At 47.6% G+C, this 21,047-nt stretch overlaps 1 protein-coding gene across 2 annotated transcripts in view; it reads right to left on the bottom strand.

The window, feature by feature from the left end:
• Nucleotides 1-21,047, bottom strand: part of MPP7 (MAGUK p55 scaffold protein 7) — a 329,284-nt gene that overhangs the window by 15,332 nt on the left and 292,905 nt on the right. For both annotated transcript variants that reach the window (XM_066585695.1, XM_066585696.1), the window contains 3 exons: nt 17,143-17,236; nt 13,594-13,702; nt 1,989-2,132 (listed from right to left, as the gene is read on the bottom strand). In XM_066585695.1, the coding sequence (XP_066441792.1) occupies nt 1,989-2,132; nt 13,594-13,702; nt 17,143-17,236 (347 nt within the window). The remainder of the gene's footprint in view (nt 1-1,988; nt 2,133-13,593; nt 13,703-17,142; nt 17,237-21,047) is intronic.

Raw genomic sequence — 21,047 nt, 5'->3', positions numbered from 1 at the left:
CCCAGAAGGGCAGACAGACAGAACTAAGCGTGGTGTGAATAGACCTGCCGGCTCTGATACATGCAGTACCACACACAACCACTGCACCGATGCGGCACGGTTTTAGAAAAAAGCAGCCCTGTTTTTCTAACCCTGTACAATCCCTTCAAGTGAAAAATGTGTATAATTCTCTACATACTAAAATTCACTGAACTAAAAACACTCATTTGATGAAATAGCAGCCTGAGAAAACTTTATGTAACTTTATGGCAAGTCCTAAAATCCTGCCTCTGAATTCCCCTGGCCGTGCTTATCAACGTGCCGTATATGTACACCTATTAACCTATACGACCATTTACCTAACCTCTCTGCTACCAGAACCCAGTGGATGGAAAGTTGACTTTGGTGAAACGCTCGCTTTATGGGATCCATTATTGCAGGGCCTGAAAATGTTTAAGTTAATAAAACTTTATGAAACAATAACACATTTGCTTCTCGTAATCCGCACTGCGCAATTCTGTAGCGTTCCGATAAATGAATGTCTTGTGCTGGAAGAAAGAACTCTGTGTAAGAGCGGACAGCGAGTGGCAGAAGCAGTGAGAGTTCAGGCCCAGATTGATAAAGGGTTTTATACTAAGGCCATCAACACTAAAGAGTGTCCATACCTGAAAGGTAAGCTGAGACCCAACCAGGCGGAACACATCCGTCTCCTTTACTCTACGAGGGGAGGTCAAGTTCTGGGGTCTCCTCATTCTTCTCAAAAACTACTTACCCCAGAAAGCCACTGCTCAACATAATCTCCCTCTTCACGTATACATGCATGTTGTTGACCATATAGCATATACTATCCTACCAAGAGAGTAGCTGGACCCCTGAGCAAGAAGTACAAGTGGTAGTTATCTCCATATGTTAATACTTATTGGGTCTGCTTTGACCCTAATGACATCGGATACTCTCTGTGGTATACTTTCTACTAACGTCTGATACACTTCAGCTGGTATTTCCCTCCATTCACCCTGCAAACATCCGGTTAGATGGACGCTGTAGGTTTAGGTCAAACTCTGTGCATATCCTCAAACCAGCATAAAGCAGCATTGGATGTGTGACATGGCACGTTGTCTTGTCGGAAGTATGGCCGACCATTCCCAAAGTATTGCCACATTGTCAACAGCACATTATTGTCTACAATGTCAGGGTCACCTCTGTGTTCATGGTTCTTCTCATTACAACCAACAGACCAAGACCGTGCCACATAAAACATCCCCAGACTATAACGGACCCTCTACTGTACTTAACACTTCACACTCAGGTAGAAGGTGTTCCCATCATCTTCCACATCCAAGTACTTCCATCTGATAGGAGGTTGCCGTAGGAAGGGATTGTTTTTTGTGGGGTGAGCTGTAGTTTTTATTAGAACTATTTTTGGAAATATGTATTTTTGATCACTTTTTAGTCAATTTTTTTGGGAGCCGAGACAGCAAAAAAACTTTGCAATTCTGCATTCTTTTTCTTTTACAGCCTTCATTGTGCAACATAAATTTGTGATATTTCAATAGCTCCCGACCTTTACATACACGGCGATACCAAAAATGTGGGGCGTTTATTTGTTTCGATTTTTATGGGGAAAAGGGTTTTTTTTGGAACTATAAATCTTTAATTTTCTGTCACTGAAAAGAAAAAAAAAATAATAATTATATCCTTTTTTTTAAAAAAAACTTCTAATTCGCCTCCACAGGGGTCTTGTACCATATCCTGCGGCGACACGGACAGCAAAAAGTTGCAAATTTTTGTGCAAACCCCCAACTTTTTAAAATGCCAGAAACGGGTGTAAAGGTGTTTCTGAACGTCCTCCTTGCTTTCTGGAAGGTCTGCGGATCGCCCAACCACGAGGGCGAACGTCCACCCTGTTGGCTCTTACCGTTTAGGTGTTCTTTAGATATAACAATCATATCGACTTTGCTAAAACGAAAAGGGCGAGATAACGATCGGGCCCCACAAGGAACACTCACTGAGAAGGGCTTGGATGACGCCCGCTCGTCTTTGCTGGAAATAACCTTGGCGTTCTTCCTCGTCTCTCTCAAGCGTTCGATAGATGGCGGCTTGATAAATATGACAAAAGGTTTAAATTCGTACGTCCTTAAGTGCTTTATGCTCTACAAAGGAAAGAAAGCGAGAAGTCAGAAGAAGATATCCGCCTGCAATAAAGACATTTAGTAATAGGAAACACATTCGGTCCCTCACATATGTACGCGGGACGCTAACATTTCCTTTAAAAACACTTACTGTATCGGCTGTTATTTCTAAGGTTCGCAGCTTTAATTTCCACACGCTTTGCCAGTCCTGGAAAGTTTGATAAGTTTGGCAGGCGCTGCGCTTACCACAGCCAGTAGGCATGTTTATGCCCAAAGCTTACACTCTGCTTTTTGAATTTGGTGGCAATTATATTTCAAGCAGACCTATGTCAACATACGGAATGGAGATTTTCATTTCTTACTAAGCCCGAAGTCAGTTTGTTCGCTCGTCAGCCGCCATTGCTGTCTATTAATAATTCCCCTTTCAACTATACGGAGTGATGTCATATCTGGACAGAAAGTTACATTAAAGCCAGCAATGAAAACCCTGGAAATTTTAACCACTTTTTTTTGGTATTTTTTCTTTTGGTGCGAAGATGAAAAAAAAGTATCTAAATAGGTTCCATGTAGCGGCTGCCGCCGCCCCCCTCGCCGTGCTGTTTATTTGGGGAGAGGATCAGCTCTGCTGTAACAAGTGTTGGTCTTCTGGCAGAAAAGGTTTCAGATGGAATTTGATTAAAAATAGGTCAAGAAAGCATCTAGAATAACAGCGCCCGGCCTCGCGTACGCCGCCGCCGAGCGCTTCCAAGCCGCCTGCAGTGCCCGTCACCTAACAGCTGCGGGGAAGAAGCTGACGCTTCACTGATGGCATTTCTTACTGAACTGCATAAAATGACTGAAATCCTGAGATATTTGGACGGCCGCTCCGCAGTCACATTGTTAATGGCTGGGGCGGCCCGAATGTCTCTGCGTCGCAGGATACGGTGTGTGTATAGGAAGGATACTTTAACAAATCTCCTGCGATTTGGAGGTTCGGGTTTTCATTCACGACTTGGAAAGTGCTCCTCCAAAAAAAACGCACCAATCGCATGCTGCCCCCTCCAAATATTTGGATACTTCTATAGATATCCTTACTGGCGAGCAGCCATCTTCCTTTAGAGGCAAAGGTTAAGTGGTCTTCAAACTTTGAGACGACTTGCGTTGATATGATAGCCATTGTTATAATCGGCACAAGTACAAACTCCTGCTAATGTTCCGGCCACTAGGGGTCGCCCTTCTAATTTGGCATCCACTGAATATTGTCAAGTGAAGTCTGTCTCTAGTAACATGGCTAACAAGACGGAACACAGGAAGTGAATGCTAATCCTAGAAGTCTATGGGGAGGAGGGGGAATGGCTTGTAAAGACCAAAGAGAAGTACAGATGCGGAGAGGAATATTGCGGGTAAGCGCCGGATACAAGCATATAGCGCTACTCCTCATCTACGCACATGGCAGCCTATTCTGAAAAGTCACCTGAAAGTGCGAGGACGCTTCACGTGATTAACCCCTTCGTGACACACATAAAACTAACAGCATCAACCTTCTATATTAATTACAGGAGAAATTTCCATCTAATTGTATTTTAATTATTCAAATAATTTTTGGAGCGCTGCGGCGAGCCACCAGTTTTTTGCTGCTTTGCACTTCTCCATGCACCCACGCCCACTTAGGTGGTGCGTTCTCTGGTCGGCAGCACCTCCAGATTCTTTGGCACACTTCAAACCACTTCAAACTTGTCTCTATTTTGGCCCATTTATCCTCTACCAGTTATGCTCCACCCTTTTCTTTCCATTTCACATCTGACTTCTCAGTGTAATCCTGCCTGTGTTGATAATGAGATGACGACTGAGAAGTTTTATAGAACACGAAGTGTCAGACTATTATTGGGCTTAGTGGTCAGTCTGCAGGGAGGGGAAGGAGGTGAGCTGTGACTATTGTGAATTGTTTTTCTGTGTTATCTATATATAGGTGTCACCTCTCAGTGTAATCCTGTCTGTACAGGGAGGGGAGGAGGGGAGCTGTGACTATTGTGAATTGTTTTTCTGTGTTATCTATATATAGGTGTCACCTCTCAGTGTAATCCTGCCTGTACAGGGAGGGGAGCTGTGACTATTGTGAATGGTGGGTCCTGTGTTAACTATATATAGGTATCTCTTGTCAGTGTAATCCTGTCTGTGCAGGGAGGGGAGGAGGTGAGCTGTGACTATTGTGAATGGTGGATCCTGTGTTATCTATATATAGGTGTCACCTCTCAGTGTAATCCTGTCTGTACAGGGAGGGGAGGAGGTGAGCTGTGACTATTGTGAATTGTGGACCGTGTGTTATCTATATATAGTTCTCTCCTCTCAGTGTAATCCTGTCTGTACAGGGAGGGGAGGAGGTGAGCTGTGACTATTGTGAATGGTGGATCCTGTGTTCTCTATATATAGGTGTCACCTCTCAGTGTAATCCTGTCTGTACAGGGAGGCGAGGAGGTGAGCTGTGACTATTGTGAATGGTGGCTCCTGTGTTATCTATATATAGGTGTCACCTCTCAGTGTAATCCTGCCTGTGATGAACATATTAATTCGAAGGATAAAAATCGCACCAATTTTGTGTATTTTGTCCCATTTGTATGATTTGATGCATAAGTGATGCCGCCGTCCGCAGGCCTCCCTGCTATGTTGGAACCCTTCCTGTATCTGATCTGTGATAACGGATGGCGGTTTCCTTCCTGGCTGCCGTGAGCGGTGTGCGATGCCGCTATCATGTACGTCTAACCGCTCACGTCAGGCGCAGTCCGAGGTGTACACTTTACTGCGCTGTAAAACGGACGTCCCGCTGAGTACAAAGTTTTTGGATACTGATAATTTAGCGCACAAAACTTCATCCAAGAACTTTGGCAAGAGCAGGAGACACCGCTGAGTGAGGCAAGGACCTCTGCTAGCCGCGTCCGGTGGGCATAATAAAACTGAGGGATTGTGCTACAATGGCCATAAACTCTTAGCAAGACTGAATTAACAGCGTCCCCAGTGTGCTCTTACGGAGTAACTGCGCGAAAACTTCATAAATGGAATAAAGAGATCATTCCGGATCACAGAGGACATTTACTACAAATGGGGCGAGTATAGGGAAGTGCGGGACGAGAAGACCGGCGCAGAAACTGCGGTACGCCTTGGAACGCTGCATCAGGGAGCATTTACCCAGGCCAGCGCAATACCCGGCAGGCTCCGACCGATACTGCCCCGCAGACCCGCGATTCTTTAGGAGTGCGAAGAAAAACATCCCATCGTTGCACTTTGTATGAAAACGGCTTGTTCTTCCAGTAGTAAAAAAAAAGGAAATCGCAACGCAGTCGCACAGAACTCGCCTTTACATGTGACTGCGATCTGATTTGTTTTGCTCCATAGGGGAGAACGGGAGATTCTTTAACGGAGTCAACCAAGAATGGGAGACGCTGCGAGAGAAAAACCGCCGTGTAAGCAAACTCACTGAAAATAATGGGTGCGTCTCACAGAACTCGTGCGTTACAATCGTCCAAGTGAGCGCTCCCAGGATGGAACCAGCGGGCGATTGTCTCGTGTGAATTTTGTGCGTTGCAAGATACACAAAACTCGCAGGGAAATGGAACCCTTTATTCCCAATGAGCCTATTCATGTGGGCGATCCTTCCCTGGCATCAGCGCTGCTGCGAGGTACAGAAGTTGCAAGATGTAATATTTTTTGGGTGATATCACCCATTGTTTTCTACGGGAGGAAAAAAACATTGCACTCAAGACGCAGGTGCGATAATCACGCCTCATACGAGTTTTAAAAAAATTCTTCCTTCTGAAAGAACGTGCAATTAAGACAGATTCAGCTAAACATGTAATAGCAGCGGAGGTGGATTCTTCCCCTGTTGTAGGAAACGCCCACAAACGCTGCAAGGAAGAACTGCACAACTACTACTGATGGCGCTCCAGTCGGCGTCTCTCCCTGCTGAGCTATCCAGTCTGTGAACAGTTACCATGCACGACTCCCTTGTTGCATGATTCAAGTTATCTAGTTCCCGCCTCCTGGTCCTAACCTCGCCCCCACTTCTGCCTGTTTCTCTGCTATTTTGACAAGGGCTCCTGATACCGACTTCTGGCTTTCCATCTGACTACGTTACCCGCCTCATCCATCCGTACAGCAAACGGAGACTTTCCATTGCTGACTCCTGGCTCGTACCTAACTAATTTTAGACCTGCAGCTGCTGCACCTGAGGCTCCACCCTAGTAATTGAGCCATTACAGATGGGCTTTTCTTGGTATAGGCAATCAATAGTCGATCAAGGGGGGTCCATTGCTAGTGCCCCCCGCTGATCACCTGTTTGCTGGTCCAGTGCACTCGTGCACAGTGCTGATTTCTGCAGGAAGCAGACAGCTCCGTTCCTACTGTAGTGACTGGACTTGGTATTACAAGTTGATCAGTTTAATGTGCCTGTAATACCAAGGCTGTCCACTGCAGTGGGAATAGAGCTGTATGCTCATGTAGAAATCAGCTCAGCGCATGAGTGCACTGACCTGGTGAATAAGGGATGGCCGGGGTTCCCAGATTTGCAGACCTCTGATGATCTATTCTAGATTGGCCTATCTGCAGATAGGCCATGGATAGTTTACATCTGGACAAACCCTTTATAGTTGACATTTACTGAACTGAATTATTGCCCTGAAGTCAGGGATCATAAGAAATCCTCTTCTGTACATGGCCAATTTTTAGTTAACGCTTTTCGGTCCAGCTTTAAAAAAAAAAAAAAAAAAAAATCATCAGCCGCGTCCTCGTACTTTGGGTTTAGTATTTTTTATCGGTACCATTTAAAGTGAAGAAAGAATTTTACAACATTTTTAAGTGAGGAGAAATATAAAAAAACCTGGCAACTGTCCAATTTTCGTTGGGTTTAGTTTTTACGGCGTTCACAGTGCAGTAGAAATGACACAAGCTTTGTTCTACGGGTCGCTACGGTTACGGCGATACCAAATCTGTGTTTTTCTGTTTTTAAAGAGTAAATGCACTTTTTTTTCTGAAAAAAAATTGCTTTCCGTCGGCACATTATGAGACCGATAACTGTATTTTTTTGTCCATTGGGGAAGGGGGGGGGGGGGTGAGGGCTTGTTTTTTGTGGGGTGAGCTGTAGTTTTTTATTAGTACCGAGTTGGGAAATATATGTTTTTTTGATCACTTTTTATTAAATCTTTTTCGAAGCCAAGAAAACAAAAAAAAACCCGCGCAATTCTGGCATTCTGTACTTTTTTGTTTTACAGCCTTCATGGTGCAGCATAAATACTGTGATATTTCAATAGTTCAGACCTTTACATACACGGCAATACCAAATATGCAGGGTGTTTTATTTATTTAGATTTTAGTGGGAAAAGGTTTTTTTTTGGAACTTATAATCTTTTTTCACTGTTAAAAAAAATGTATTAAATATTTTTTTTACACTTTTAATTAGCCTCCACAGGGGACTTGTACTATATCCTGCAATACTATAGTATTGCAGTATATAGTGATTTTTAATGTTGCCTTATCAAGCCCAGCTATGGGCAGGACTTGATAGACATGTAAGCATGGCAGCCGTGGGGACAATCCATAGGCTCCGGACTGCCATGCTAGCCCATCGACACCCCTTGGTCACGTTGCAGGTGGTGCTGATGGAACAAGGAGGGTGTTCCCCTTCCATTGACCGTTAAGACATGAGGTCAGCTTTCACTGCGGCATCTAAACATTTAACTGCCGCAATCAGAGCCAACTCTAATCGTGCCAGTAACTGGCGGATGTCAGAAACCGCTAATAGCCACCGGCTGCGCCCACTCCATACACCCATCACAACCGCATCATGTAATTAACTTTAAGCGGCCAGCAAGGGGTTAAAGAGGACGTGTTAGTTCTTCAGACGTCCATTTTAGTAAATTGTATTCCCCCCAGTATGAAAACTTTGGCGCATCCTTTTTTAGAATTCTATGTTGTGCCGTCCTTCTGTTATTCCTCCTGGAAACGTATGAATAAATGAATACTAGTTGTTACTAGTTGCAGTCCAATCAGTGCTGACTGTATCACGCTATACAAGGGGTAAGGGAACACCCAGTTGTCAGTTTTGATACATTCCTAGGAGGGTAGAAGGAACAGTCAAATGTTAATGCTGCAGAACTGATATTTCATGGGGGGTAGAAGTATTTTCTAAAACAGATGTATCCGGCGAGGCGACAAATCCTCTTCGACAGGCCGGCTTACGTTTTTTGCAAGCAAGCAAAAAAAAAAAAGGCATCAAAGTCAAAAACGGACACAAGCGACGCAGCGGTTTGCAACATGAAGCTACAGATTGAAATTTGGACACGCTTGTCTGAATATGTCCCAACTGTGTCAGTCTTCACTGCGAGCCTGGAATTCTATCCATCAACAAGGAAGAATACAGGGGACAACCCTAGAGGTCACGCCAATATCTGTACCGATCGGATGTCGCTGAGCGGGTGTCGTCTGAGCGCAGCTTAGGTAAAGCATGCGGTTCTCATCGGCGCGGCGTCTGCGGTCCGCAGGGGCCTCCTGACAGCCATGTGCATTAAAGATATTTCAGGTGATTTGCCTTAAAAGAACTGCTTGTCCGGCTGCACATTAATAACATCTGATTCTTGGCTGCAGCGCATCAAGGCTGAAGATAAAGCTGAGAAATGGAGAGTGAAAACCCAGCCGCCGGCCGAAGGTTACCGGAGGAGGTGGCTGGACGGTCTCGCTGATTGTTTCCCGTGTCTGAGGAGGAGGAGGTCAAACAAATGTAGTCAACGAATTCCTCTAAAATGTGTCACCTGCAGCCGTAATCCAGAAAACACTTCTTTATGGCCTTCTGAGCTAAAAAAGACATGTTCTTCCCGCAAGGATGGGCGCTCAGGACGCGGCGTGCTTCTAGATCACGGCAGCAGATGGGCGCTCAGGACGCGGCGTGCTTCTACATCACGGCAGCAGATGGGCGCTCAGGACGCGGCGTGCTTCTACATCACGGCAGCAGATGGGCGCTCAGGACGCGGCGTGCTTCTACATCACGGCAGCAGATGGGCGCTCAGGACGCGGCGTGCTTCTACATCACGGCAGCAGATGGGCGCTCAGGACGCGGCGTGCTTCTACATCACGGCAGCAGATGGGCGCTCAGGACGCGGCGTGCTTCTACATCACGGCAGCAGATGGGCGCTCAGGACGCGGCGTGCTTCTACATCACGGCAGCAGATGGGCGCTCAGGACGCGGCGTGCTTCTACATCACGGCAGCAGATGGGCGCTCAGGACGCGGCGTGCTTCTGCATCACGGCAGCAGACGGGCGCTCAGGACGCGGCGTGCTTCTACAGCACGGCAGCAGACGGGCGCTCAGGACGCGGCGTGCTTCTACATCACGGCAGCAGACGGGCGCTCAGGACGCGGCGTGCTTCTACATCACGGCAGCAGACGGGCGCTCAGGACGCGGCGTGCTTCTGCATCACGGCAGCAGACGGGCGCTCAGGACGCGGCGTGCTTCTACATCACGGCAGCAGACGGGCGCTCAGGACGCGGCGTGCTTCTACATCACGGCAGCAGACGGGCGCTCAGGACGCGGCGTGCTTCTACATCACGGCAGCAGACGGGCGCTCAGGACGCGGCGTGCTTCTAAATCACGGCAGCAGACGGGCGCTCAGGACGCGGCGTGCTTCTACATCACGGCAGCAGACGGGCGCTCAGGACGCGGCGTGCTTCTACATCACGGCAGCAGACGGGCGCTCAGGACGCGGCGTGCTTCTACATCACGGCAGCAGACGGGCGCTCAGGACGCGGCGTGCTTCTACATCACGGCAGCAGACGGGCGCTCAGGACGCGGCGTGCTTCTACATCATGGCAGCAGACGGGCGCTCAGGACGTGGCGTGCTTCTACATCACGGCAGCAGACGGGCGCTCAGGACGCGGCGTGCTTCTACATCACGGCAGCAGACGGGCGCTCAGGACGCGGCGTGCTTCTGCATCACGGCAGCAGACGGGCGCTCAGGACGCGGCATGCTTCTACATCACGGCAGCAGATGGGCGCTCAGGACGCGGCGTGCTTCTACATCACGGCAGCAGACGGGCGCTCAGGACGCGGCGTGCTTCTACATCACGGCAGCAGACACACCGCTCATTTCTCGGACTCTTAAGTTCTACTGAGAATTCTAAGAATGAACCGTTTTTATTGTTCAGCATTAATTCAAGTTTCTCAGCACTAATGACTCCTTTTATATAAAAGCGGCCATGATGATCAGCTGACTGCGGCTGGCACGGCTGCAGAGACCCCCAGAGAGCAGCTGGTTATGTCGGGGTTAAAGTGGTTTTATGGGATTTTTCCTGCTGATGACCTATCCTCAGGGCAGGTCATCAGATGATCAGTAGGGTCCACCGTTTGGGATTCCCGCTGCCGCATTCAGTACAGAGAGTGCAGGAAGCTGAACGCACTGACCATAGCGCAGCAGCCAAGGCAGGCGCAGCTCCCACTGAAGTCAATGCAATATGAAACCTGGGCGGCTGTGCAATAGTCACCGCGATCTGCTTCATGTGCTGTCCATAGGGACGGCACTGCTGGGAATCAGCTGAACGCTGGGGATTCCAAGTGGAAGATCCCTCCGATCACCTATTGTTGACCTGAGGATAAATCGTCAATAGAAAAATCTCCAAAATCCTAGACAATCCCTTTAAGAAAATTGTTATGAGAAGAGAATGGCATAAAAAAAAAGTAATACTCTCTTCCTTGAAGGGGTTTTCGAGGGATTCAACAACATAGCTGCTGCCCATGCAGCCCACGAGAAACCTGTCCTAGAAGGAGTTGAAAGCATCTCTAGACTGGAGGGGGTGGGGCTGCAAGAGGGGCGGAGCAAAATGCCATACTGTTTTTTTTAATTTTTTTTTAGGCAAATTGGTAAGCCCGATAGCAGTGTGGCATTAGGTTCCGTCCCAACCCCCATTCCCTTCCAATGTAGAGATGTATTCAACCTAGGATGGGTTTTTCACAGGCTGCACTGACAGAGCTTTGTTGAGTTCCTTAACAACCCTTTTAAGTTGCCCTCTGTTCAGTGCAGGGGCTCCCTCGGTCCTCGCCACTTCGATCCCAGAAGAAGCTATTCATTGGGCATTCATTTATCACCATTTCGCCCCTTTGCAGGATGCATATTTTATTATCAGTCTTCCCTGAGCTGGTGGGTGTAGACTGCTCCTATGATGTCTCCATACACTGCACACATGGGAGAGCAGGATCTCTTCTCTGTTTCTGAGTTGGTGGGTGTAGACTACTGCTATGATGTCTCCTATACACTGGGCATCGAGAAATGAGAAGCTTTTGCTCCTTAATTCTCTGTAGGACACACAGAGAAATAAGAGCATCCTATAGTATGCTAGAGAAGTACTGAGCAGTATACATGTGATTTCAGTAGTCGTAAGACAGTAAATCTCTTATTATCTCCAGCAGCCAAATCCGGATGAATCTCTGCTTCTTTCCTTCCTGCTTCACTTTCCATAGACTTCTATGGGCACTGCATGAGTCCTTACCCTGCTTTACTTCCTGCTATCTGTCTTATTATCTCTGTTACTAAACATGGACATCACTTGACAAAAGGCAGCGGACAGCGAATTATAAGGAAGGGAGACCTCTAGTGGCCTTTACTATAGAGGGGTTCTTCAGCACAAAAAATACATTTTAGGTAAATAAAGTGATTTGCACGTTTTCTAGTTATCACATAAGCACAAGTTTGTTAAAAAGTTAGTGAACAAGTGACTACAGCCTAAAGAGCTTAATTCTGTCCAGCTGCTAATTCAGGTTTTCTAATGGTTGCTAGCTCTTCTCTTAGTAGAAATGAAACATTTCACATATCCACGAGCCGAGGACATTAATGCAGTGCATCGTTCTTTAAAGGCCAGCTCCAACATGAGGAAATGGTCTGCTTTTTGCCCCAGAAACAGCACCACTCCTGTACATGGCTGTCTCTGGTATTGCACTGCCGATGCAGCTGAGCTGCGAGTCATGATGGTGGGCTGCACTAGCCTCTCCCCACCTGCTGTATGTGGTCACTATACACAATGCGGCAGTGCAGCTGAGCTGCGAGTCATGGTGGTGGGCTGCACCGGCCTCTCCCTGCCTGCTGCAGGCAGAATGACCGCTTTCTCTCTATACACAAGTGCAGAGAGCAGCTGTTGATGTACACAATGCAGGTGGGGGGAGGCTGTTGCAGTCGACCACCATGACTCGCAGCACAGCTGCACCGGCCGCATTGTGTAGAGTGACCACATGCAGCAGGCAGGGAGAGGCTAGTGCAGCCCATCACCATGACTCGCAGCTCAGCTGCACCGGCCGCATTGTGTAGAGTGACCACATGCAGCAGGCAGGGAGAGGCTAGTGCAGCCCATCACCATGACTCGCAGCACAGCTGCACCGGCCGCATTGTGTAAAGTGACCACAAGCAGCGGGCAGGGAGAGGCCAGTGCAGCCCACCACCATGACTCAGAGCTCAGCTGCACGGGCCGCATTGTGTAGAGTGACCACATGCAGCAGGCAGGGAGAGGCTAGTGCAGCCCATCACCATGACTTGCAGCTCAGCTGCACCGGCCGCATTGTGTTTAGTGACCACATGCAGCGGGCAAAGAGAGGCTAGTGCAACCCATCACCATGACTCGCAGCACAGCTGCATCGGCCACATTGTGTAAAGTGACCACAAGCAGCGGGCAGGGAGAGGCCAGTGCAGCCCACCACCATGACTCAGAGCTCAGCTGCACGGGCCGCATTGTGTAGAGTGACCACAAGCAGCGGGCAGGGAGAGGCCAGTGCAGCCCACCACCATGACTCAGAGCTCAGCTGCACGGGCCGCATTGTGTAGAGTGACCACAAGCAGCGGGCAGGGAGAGGCCAGTGCAGCCCACCACCATGACTCAGAGCTCAGCTGCACCGGCCGCATTGTGTAGAGTGGCCGCATGCGGCGGGCAGGGAGAGGCTAGTGCAGCCCACCACCATGACTCGCAGCTCAGCTGCACCGGCCTCTCCTCACCTACATTTGCCAGTACAGCTCAGCTCTGACAATCAAAGTATATTTATTCTGACACGCCACAGCATTTCAGGATGAAACCCTTAGGCTGGGGTCACACGGAACGGAATGTCCGCATCAGCATTCCGCCGCGGCTCTTCTCCCCATAGAGAGGCCGCAGTGGAAAAGAATTGACATGCTGTGGAATCGAATTCCGCCAGTTTTCGTGCGGCTTGGCCGCAGCGTGTGGACTGGATTTTTGCAAAATCTCGTCCCCTTTGCTGGCTAATTCCGGGATAAGGAACTGCCGTGCGGACATTCCTCCCCGTGTGAACCCAGCCTAACAGGGACAACAGCATCTCTGGTTCCTTCTGCCTATGGTTTGTGCAGCAGGACCCCGAAGACACAGCAATCTGAATTCCCTGCAGTCCTTCCAGTTGATTATAGAAACAGTCCTAGATGCAAGTAGGAAATTGCTATTTACGTACTTTCCTGATATAAAGTGCTACTTACGTGAGGCTGTATATCTAGCAGACACACTTTATTCTTTGCCAGGACCGAGCGCACCGAGTCGATGCTTGTGCCGTAGTAATTGTTTTTATATTCGCCGTACTCAATAAACCTTATCAAATTAAAAGACAGGAAAAAAGAAGGTTACTTTCTGTAGGGAACGTTGCTAAGTCTCTCCGAAGGTTAAATTGGAAGCAGAAGGACTTGTGTGTTATCTCCCCCAGTGCTTGTGCTGCCAAGTCCGTTAGATGTTATTTCTGAACATATATATCTATATATACAGAGATATATACAGAAAAACTTGTATTTTACATTTCAAAATCACTAACACCTGCTAGTGTTACAGCGAGCGGCACAGAAACAACACCGCAGCCTAGGAGCCACTAATGTTTTCCATCACCTCTTTGTCTGAGCTAATGCTACGCAATAAAACACTGGAGAACTTAAACAATTGAAACTACTGAAATTTCATTGCCCGCTGAGGTATAGCCGCCTGGGGTTGCCAATACCTAAAGCGGGAAGGCTTTGTGACTGTTGACAGAGAAAAGATGGTAGATTACTCACCATAAACGCTTATCTGCCGCTTAAAAACCAAAACAAGATAGCTTAAAATATTAAACACGTGAACTGCGGCCCCTCCTGCCAATCACCCCGGGTCAGCGGCAGGCGATCGGCGGGCGGCCAGAAGCCGTGGAACAGCTGGAGAACCACGGGCTGCCCAGACTGGCACCTGGCTGAGAGCACGATGCCCCGGCGGGTGAAGGAGAAGTTCGACCGCAGGCTCCTTCCGAATGCCCCCTTATCGACAGCCACGTGGCAGTGCAGTAAGATGGGTCAATTGGAAGTTTGTTACATTATGTAGATTTTCTCATTACTCGGGGCAAAATTATTTCACTTTTAGCGAATTGAATAAGCTACGGATGAATAGGCGCCGTGCGAACCGGAGGACCGCGCAGATCCATCCCTCGCTGCTATGTGAAGTCTCATTTTATGAACTCTTGGTGCATTCCTGTGCTTTTTGGAAGGGGGATCCTGGGATACTAACTTGACTTGGTAGATCTTCCATTCTTCCGGGATGGAAACTGTATTGGTTAAAAATAAATGACGCATTTCGGGAGCCATCAGCCATCTTGGCGTGGTTCTTTCAAAAACACTCTTCGAGTAACTGAAATTTAAAGGGGTTGTACAGGAAGCGAAAAAACATGGCAGCCTCTGAGAAATCCGTCCTAGAATGTACCGTAAGTAGAACGGGTTGCTGAGACCTGAGAGGAAGGAGAGGATGACATGGTGCCACAGGTGGGGGCGGAGCTTAAAGGCGTTGTGTGGACGAGTTTTGTAAACATAGGTGCAATTGTGCTAAAATAATAAAAGCAGCCACACTCGCCTGTTCTTTGCCCTGACATCCCAGCACTGCAGCTCCCACGGTCCTCCCAGTCTTTGCTTAGAACTGGCTACCACCTGACCACGGCAGCCAATCCGAGACCGCAGGGGTCATGTGTCATTCTCCTGGCATCATGGCTCACTGCATCTGAGCTGTAATGAGTGGCACATCACCACTGTAGCCTTTGATTGGCTGCTGTGGTCAGGTGGCAGCCAGTCCTAAGCAAAGACCGGGAGGACTGTGGGAGCTGCAGTGCTGGCTGACTATGGTCTATTGTTTTAACACAGTTACACCAATGTTTAGAAAAACATCGCCAACACACGGACAACCCCTCTAATACCACCCTGTTCATTCCTATTGGGCTTGGACCAGTCACTGACAGGAGTGAAGAGTGTAGTATTAGGCTCTGCCCCTCGTCCCCCTGAATCACATCAATAGGACCTCATAACATTCCAGAATGGGTTTCTCAAAGGCTGCAAGACTGGCAGACATGTTTTTTTTCCATTTCCTGTACATCGCCTTTAATACTAATTCTCCTACGAAAAACAAAGAGATAGTGAAATTGTGCGAGTCTTAGACTCTACAATCCTGGGCTGGGGCGGTAATGTGCAGGGAAGACTGTAGGGGAAGTAGTGATAATCCAATGTGGTGGTCCCATCATTCCCAGGATTCTGGGGGTCTTGGCACTTGGACCGCCACCCATCAGAAAGTCATTCCCGCATTAAGAACATTACAAGGAAATAATGGCTCCATTCATCGATGCGTCACCCTCCTGACCTGAGCTTGTGTGTACTGATGTTCTGTCGACAAGCACAAAACCCCAGATTGATGTTCACGCGCCGCAGCTCGCCGGCAGATATGGAAGCAGACGACGATCACTTCAAGCATTTTAACTTATGCAATTAATATGGAAATCAACCTTCAGCTCGGTGCCCTACATTTAGCCAAGGTCTCCTTTCTTCTAATATCACCAACTTAAATTAGACTTCTTGACACATTCCTGTATTTAGAACACAGCGGTAAAAACACTAGGCCACAAAAATAATCTTGTTTTGTTTGCTCCTGGGATGTAAAGCTAGTTTATGTTGCCTAGATCACATGTAAATGTGTTTTTACTAAACCATAAATTAGTTTTTTTTGTACCAACTCAACCAGTATTTTCGCTGGTCCTATATCCTATGCAGCATATCACTACACACATCACACCCAATCAATGAAAGATGACAAGCAAACTGTGTCATTGCACACAGCACATGCATCTGCTTGTTTTGGAAAAGTCTGGAGCTACCTGGAAATCTGAGGTATATTTTCTGTTGTCTGCAGCAGACAAACAAAGTATCTGCAAGTATACTTGAAACCTCTTGAGGCCATGGGAAAACCAATGCAGATATTTCGTCTGATTGTCTCCAACACAAAGTATACCTCAGTTTTCCAGGCAGCTCCAGACTTGCAAAAACAAACAGATGAATGTGCCATGTGAAAATGCTTGTAATCTTATGTGATGGGTGTAGGGATGTGCTGCATAGGATACAGAACCAGCTAGAATATTGGTTCAGTTGGTATAACACCAAATTAATGACTAAGTAAAAGCACATTACTAGTTACTCGTGACCCTGGCAACACAAAACTAGCGTTAAATCGGAATTACGTTTACTGAGTTTATGCAAACAAGAATAATTTTTCCTTATTCTCGTTTGCCCGAGTTTTATTGCATAAGAGGAATTTTTCACATCAATCATTTTGCTCGAGCAAGCATTGCTGTAGCGAGCACCTGCCCGCTCAAGAGAAAAGATTCGGCTGCCGGCGGCGGGCAGGAAGCGGCGGGGGAGAGCGGGGAGGAATGGAGGGGAGATCTCTCCCCCCCGCTCACTGCCGCAACTCACCCGCGCCGGCAGCCGAACCTTTTCTGTCGAGCGGGCAGGTACTCGCTAAGGGCAATGCTCGCTTGAGCAACTACCCTTAGCGAGTATGCTCGCTCATCTCTAGTCACAACCTGAGAACAAGAAGTGTGTTACACAATGTAATGTACTAAGCTCGGGAATACCGGCACTGCCGGGGGAATTTGGCAGAAGGCGCACTCAACGTCTGCTCTCGTGTTCCCAAACACTCGCACTCATATTCTAGACATTTCTAGTGCCTCGTTGACTACGCAGCAGTGAGAAGACGCTTACTTGTTGTTGTGTATGTCCGCCTCAAACAAGTGTTTAGAAATGAAGATATACTCCACGCCATCACACTCCTGGGTCCGCTTGCCTCTTGTTGTATCTGTCAGTGCAGATGGAAAAAGATGTAAGAGACAGAGAACACTTATAGTAAACCAGACTCTGAGCAAAGTCTAGTGCAGCCACTACCAACTCTGTGGCTCGCCATAGGAGCCACCAGTTAGTTACAACGTGTCATTCTGATCATATTACAGACATATCACAACCGTGGTGACTTCTGGTCTAGTGAAACATTCTATAGATGGGTAGGTTACAGCCATATCCACTTCACTTTGGAAATCCCTGGCAAACTCCACCTCTTGAATACTGGTGTTGCAGCATACCAATCGATGAAATGTATTAAGTACTTTTGTATGTACAGTATGCCCTTAAAGTGGTTGTCCACTTGTCAAACTATTGATGGCCTATCCACTGGATAGGCCATCAATAGTAGATCCACAGGGGTCTTGCACCCAGGAACTCTGCTAATCAGTTGTTCATTGGGCCAGTGTGCTTGTGCACTGCATTGATGTCTGCAGACAGCTCTGTTCCCACTACTGTGGCCAGGCTCAGTATTGCAGGCAAAATTCCCATTGACATGAATGTCCTGCAATACCAAGTCTGGCCACTGCAGTGGGAAAGCAGCCATGCATGAGCACATGAGCCCAGCAAACAGCTGATCAGCAGCGTTCCGAGGGGGCAGAACTTTGCTGATCTACTAAGAATAGGCCATCGGTAATTTACAATTAGACAACCCCTTTAAAGAGCACCTGTCATGTCCTCATGTCAGCAGGGCCAGTTGCATACATTTGCAGGTATGGCCCTGTAGACTCTATCACAGCTTTTCGTTCCTATTCAGCCTGGTGGTACACTCCTTAGATTTGGATACTGATGCCTGAATCTGTCAAGTGGGCGGTCTCCACTCTTCACTTTCAGTATGAGCAAAAGAAAGGCTGTCATACAACTAGCAGGGTGGCACCTGCAAAGCTATGTGTCTGGCCTTGCTGACATGAGAACATGATGGGAGTCGGGTGTAGGTGTGAAATAATATAATAATAAACATCTGTGTGGACTTGCTGCTCCCTGGTTGCCACTGCCGCCCTTTAGCCAGCCTCCGTTTACACTTGCCACAGTGGTCACGTGGCTGTTTACCCATGTGACCACTGCAGCCAATAGGAGGCCCCGAAAATGGGTGTAATCAGTGATGTCCCATAAACAGGCCAGGTCCCGTTTGAGAAGCTCATGTGACCTCTTGAAGGGACATCACTGGGGTCAGAAGACCCGGTGACATTGCAGAGTGTAGAAATGGCGCTTCAGTGAGTAAGAGGCCGCCCGCACTGTCTTCTGCACCATATGTTTAACCTACGGAGCTTGGAAGTGCGTCTCAGCCTGACCGCGAGTCTCCGGACCCCAACTCTGAGCATCACACGTGTGTCAGGCCGGGACACACTTCCATACTCCATAAGTTAATCAGATGGTGCAGCGGACAGCGAGGACAGCCTCTAATCGACAAAACTATTGGGTTGGATGGGAAGGATATTTTTATATTATTTTTTTTAAGTCAGAAAACCCTCTTTCATTTGTGTTCCTTTTCCACAAGTTTCCTAAAACCTCCAATTACTTGCACAGTACTGGATTGTGTTGCATATATTTAGTGTGGAACCTGCGCCAAAAAGTTTGTGACAACTAACTGAAGATGGTGATGGTTATTACTGCGCCAAAGTCAGGAGACACGAGAACTCCGGAGGCTTGTTTGTTGCTACAAGTTCCAGGCATATTCTGGGCCTCTTACTACACACAGGAGCGCTGTGAACATGCCCGTCACTCCGCGCGGCGCGCTCATCTGTCTCCACCGTTATTGCAATGAGGACGTCTCAATGAAACGCTCGATGCCTTTATTAGAGGCTCCTAATCTGCTTTTGTCATAAAGGTATTTTCCATCACTTGTCCATGCAGGTTTCACTTGCTGCGGGTCTAATTGACAACAGAGGTTGCGCTCCCCGTGGGATAACATATGTTAACCTGCCTTAAACCCTCAGCCTCCTGCGGAGGACAGAAAGGTTAAGGTCCCTTGGAGGAAATCATCTTTACAAGTATGTCTCGAACAGAACATTTTAACACATGTATGGGATGCGAGGGAGAGCGCTGCCGACTGTTAAAGATGTACTCATCTGTCAGACAGCTCACTAAGGGCAGCGCCGAGTGTCGCACATGTGCGCTGCGAGCTGCAGACACGTTTCATCTTACTGAGTCAACTTCCACCTTCAAATTAAACTGCTGCTGAACATGTGTGACGGCTGCGGGATGATGGATCGCGGATGTCAAAGTAATTACCTAATTGCGCTATTTTACAGATGACTTGATTATAGATCACCAGTGGGAAAAGGGAAAAGACAGCCAAGATGTACAAGACCGTTCGCTAGCGGTACAAGACTGTGCGCTGACGGTGCGCTATCGGGGCAAGGCTTACCCGTGCGCTGGCGGGGCAAGGCTTACCCGTGCGCTAACGGGGCAAGGCTTACCCGTGCGCTAACGGGGCAAGGCGTAATTACCCGTGCGCTAACGGGGCAAGGCTTACCCGTGCGCTGGCGGGGCAAGGCTTACCCGTGCGCTAACGGGGCAAGGCTTACCCGTGCGCTAACGGGGCAAGGCGTAATTACCCGTGCGCTAACGGGGCAAGGCGTAATTACCCGTGCGCTAACGGGACAAGGCTTACCCGTTCGCTAACAGGGCAAGGCTTATCCGTTCGCTAACGGGACAAGGCTTACCTGTTCGCTATCGGGACACTGTGCTAAGGAACAATCAAAAGCCATTTAGAGATTGCAAGACAACTTTGCCAGTAGCCACTCCTGAACCCACCAGATAAGTGGCTGGAAACTTGTGCTCCCCGGGGTCTACCAGTCCTGCCAATGCCTGTAATGCTATTTGTTTTTTTGCGGGACGAGTTGTATATTTTAATGGTACTGTGTAATGGCATGGAAAAATGTTTAAAAAAAATAGAAAAAAAAAAGTACAATTGCCCCATTTTTGGTGCGTTTAGTTTTTACAGTGTTCCACTGCAGGAAAAAAAAAAAAAAAAAATCACATGAAATTTTTCCCATGGGGCAGTGCGATTACGGTGCTTTAATAATGTTTTTTTTTTTTTTAAAGTAACATTTCTTCTTAAACATCAATCGCTTCTTATCGCCATATTCTGAGACCTGCAACTTTATCTTTTTGTCAACTAGGCTGCATGATGCCTCGGTTTTTATGGAGTAAGCTGTAGTTTTTATTATCTTTTTCATCAGTTTTTATTCAAACTTTTGAGTGCAAAGATGCACACACACAAAAAAAAAAAATTCGCAATTCTGATACTTTTTTTTTTTTTTTTACAGTCTTTACCATCCGGGATAAATATTGTGATATTTTAATAGTTTGGACTTTTATAAACACGACGACACCAACTATGTGGGGTTTTTTTTATTTGAATGTTTTGTATGGGAAAAATGAGAAAAGGAGGTTTTTTTTCGAACTTTAACATTTTTTGTTACTGCTAAAAAAAACCTTCCTTTAATTGTTACATTTTATTTAGTCCCCAGAGGAGATTTGAACTTGTGATTATTTGAGCTCTTCAGTATTGCTGTATTTAGCAATTTCTGACATTGCCCTTCGAGACCTGCCCCGGACAAGGCTTGAAAGGCATCTATGCATGGCAGCCCTGGGAGCCTTCAGTAGACTCCAGACTCCCGGGCTAGCCCATTGGCAGCCCATGATCACACTGCAGGGGGTGCCGATGGGGTGCAACAAGGGGTTTCTTCCCTCCCGCTGACTGTTTAGATGCGCGGTCAGCTTTGACTATGGCATTTAAGCAGTTGACGGCTGCAATCACTCCGATC

The sequence above is a fragment of the Eleutherodactylus coqui genome, chromosome 12, assembly GCF_035609145.1.
Source record: "Eleutherodactylus coqui strain aEleCoq1 chromosome 12, aEleCoq1.hap1, whole genome shotgun sequence".
NCBI lineage: Eukaryota > Metazoa > Chordata > Amphibia > Anura > Eleutherodactylidae > Eleutherodactylus > Eleutherodactylus coqui.
Note: the sequence above shows the minus strand (reverse complement) of the source record. Positions and strands in the feature narration are given on the sequence as shown.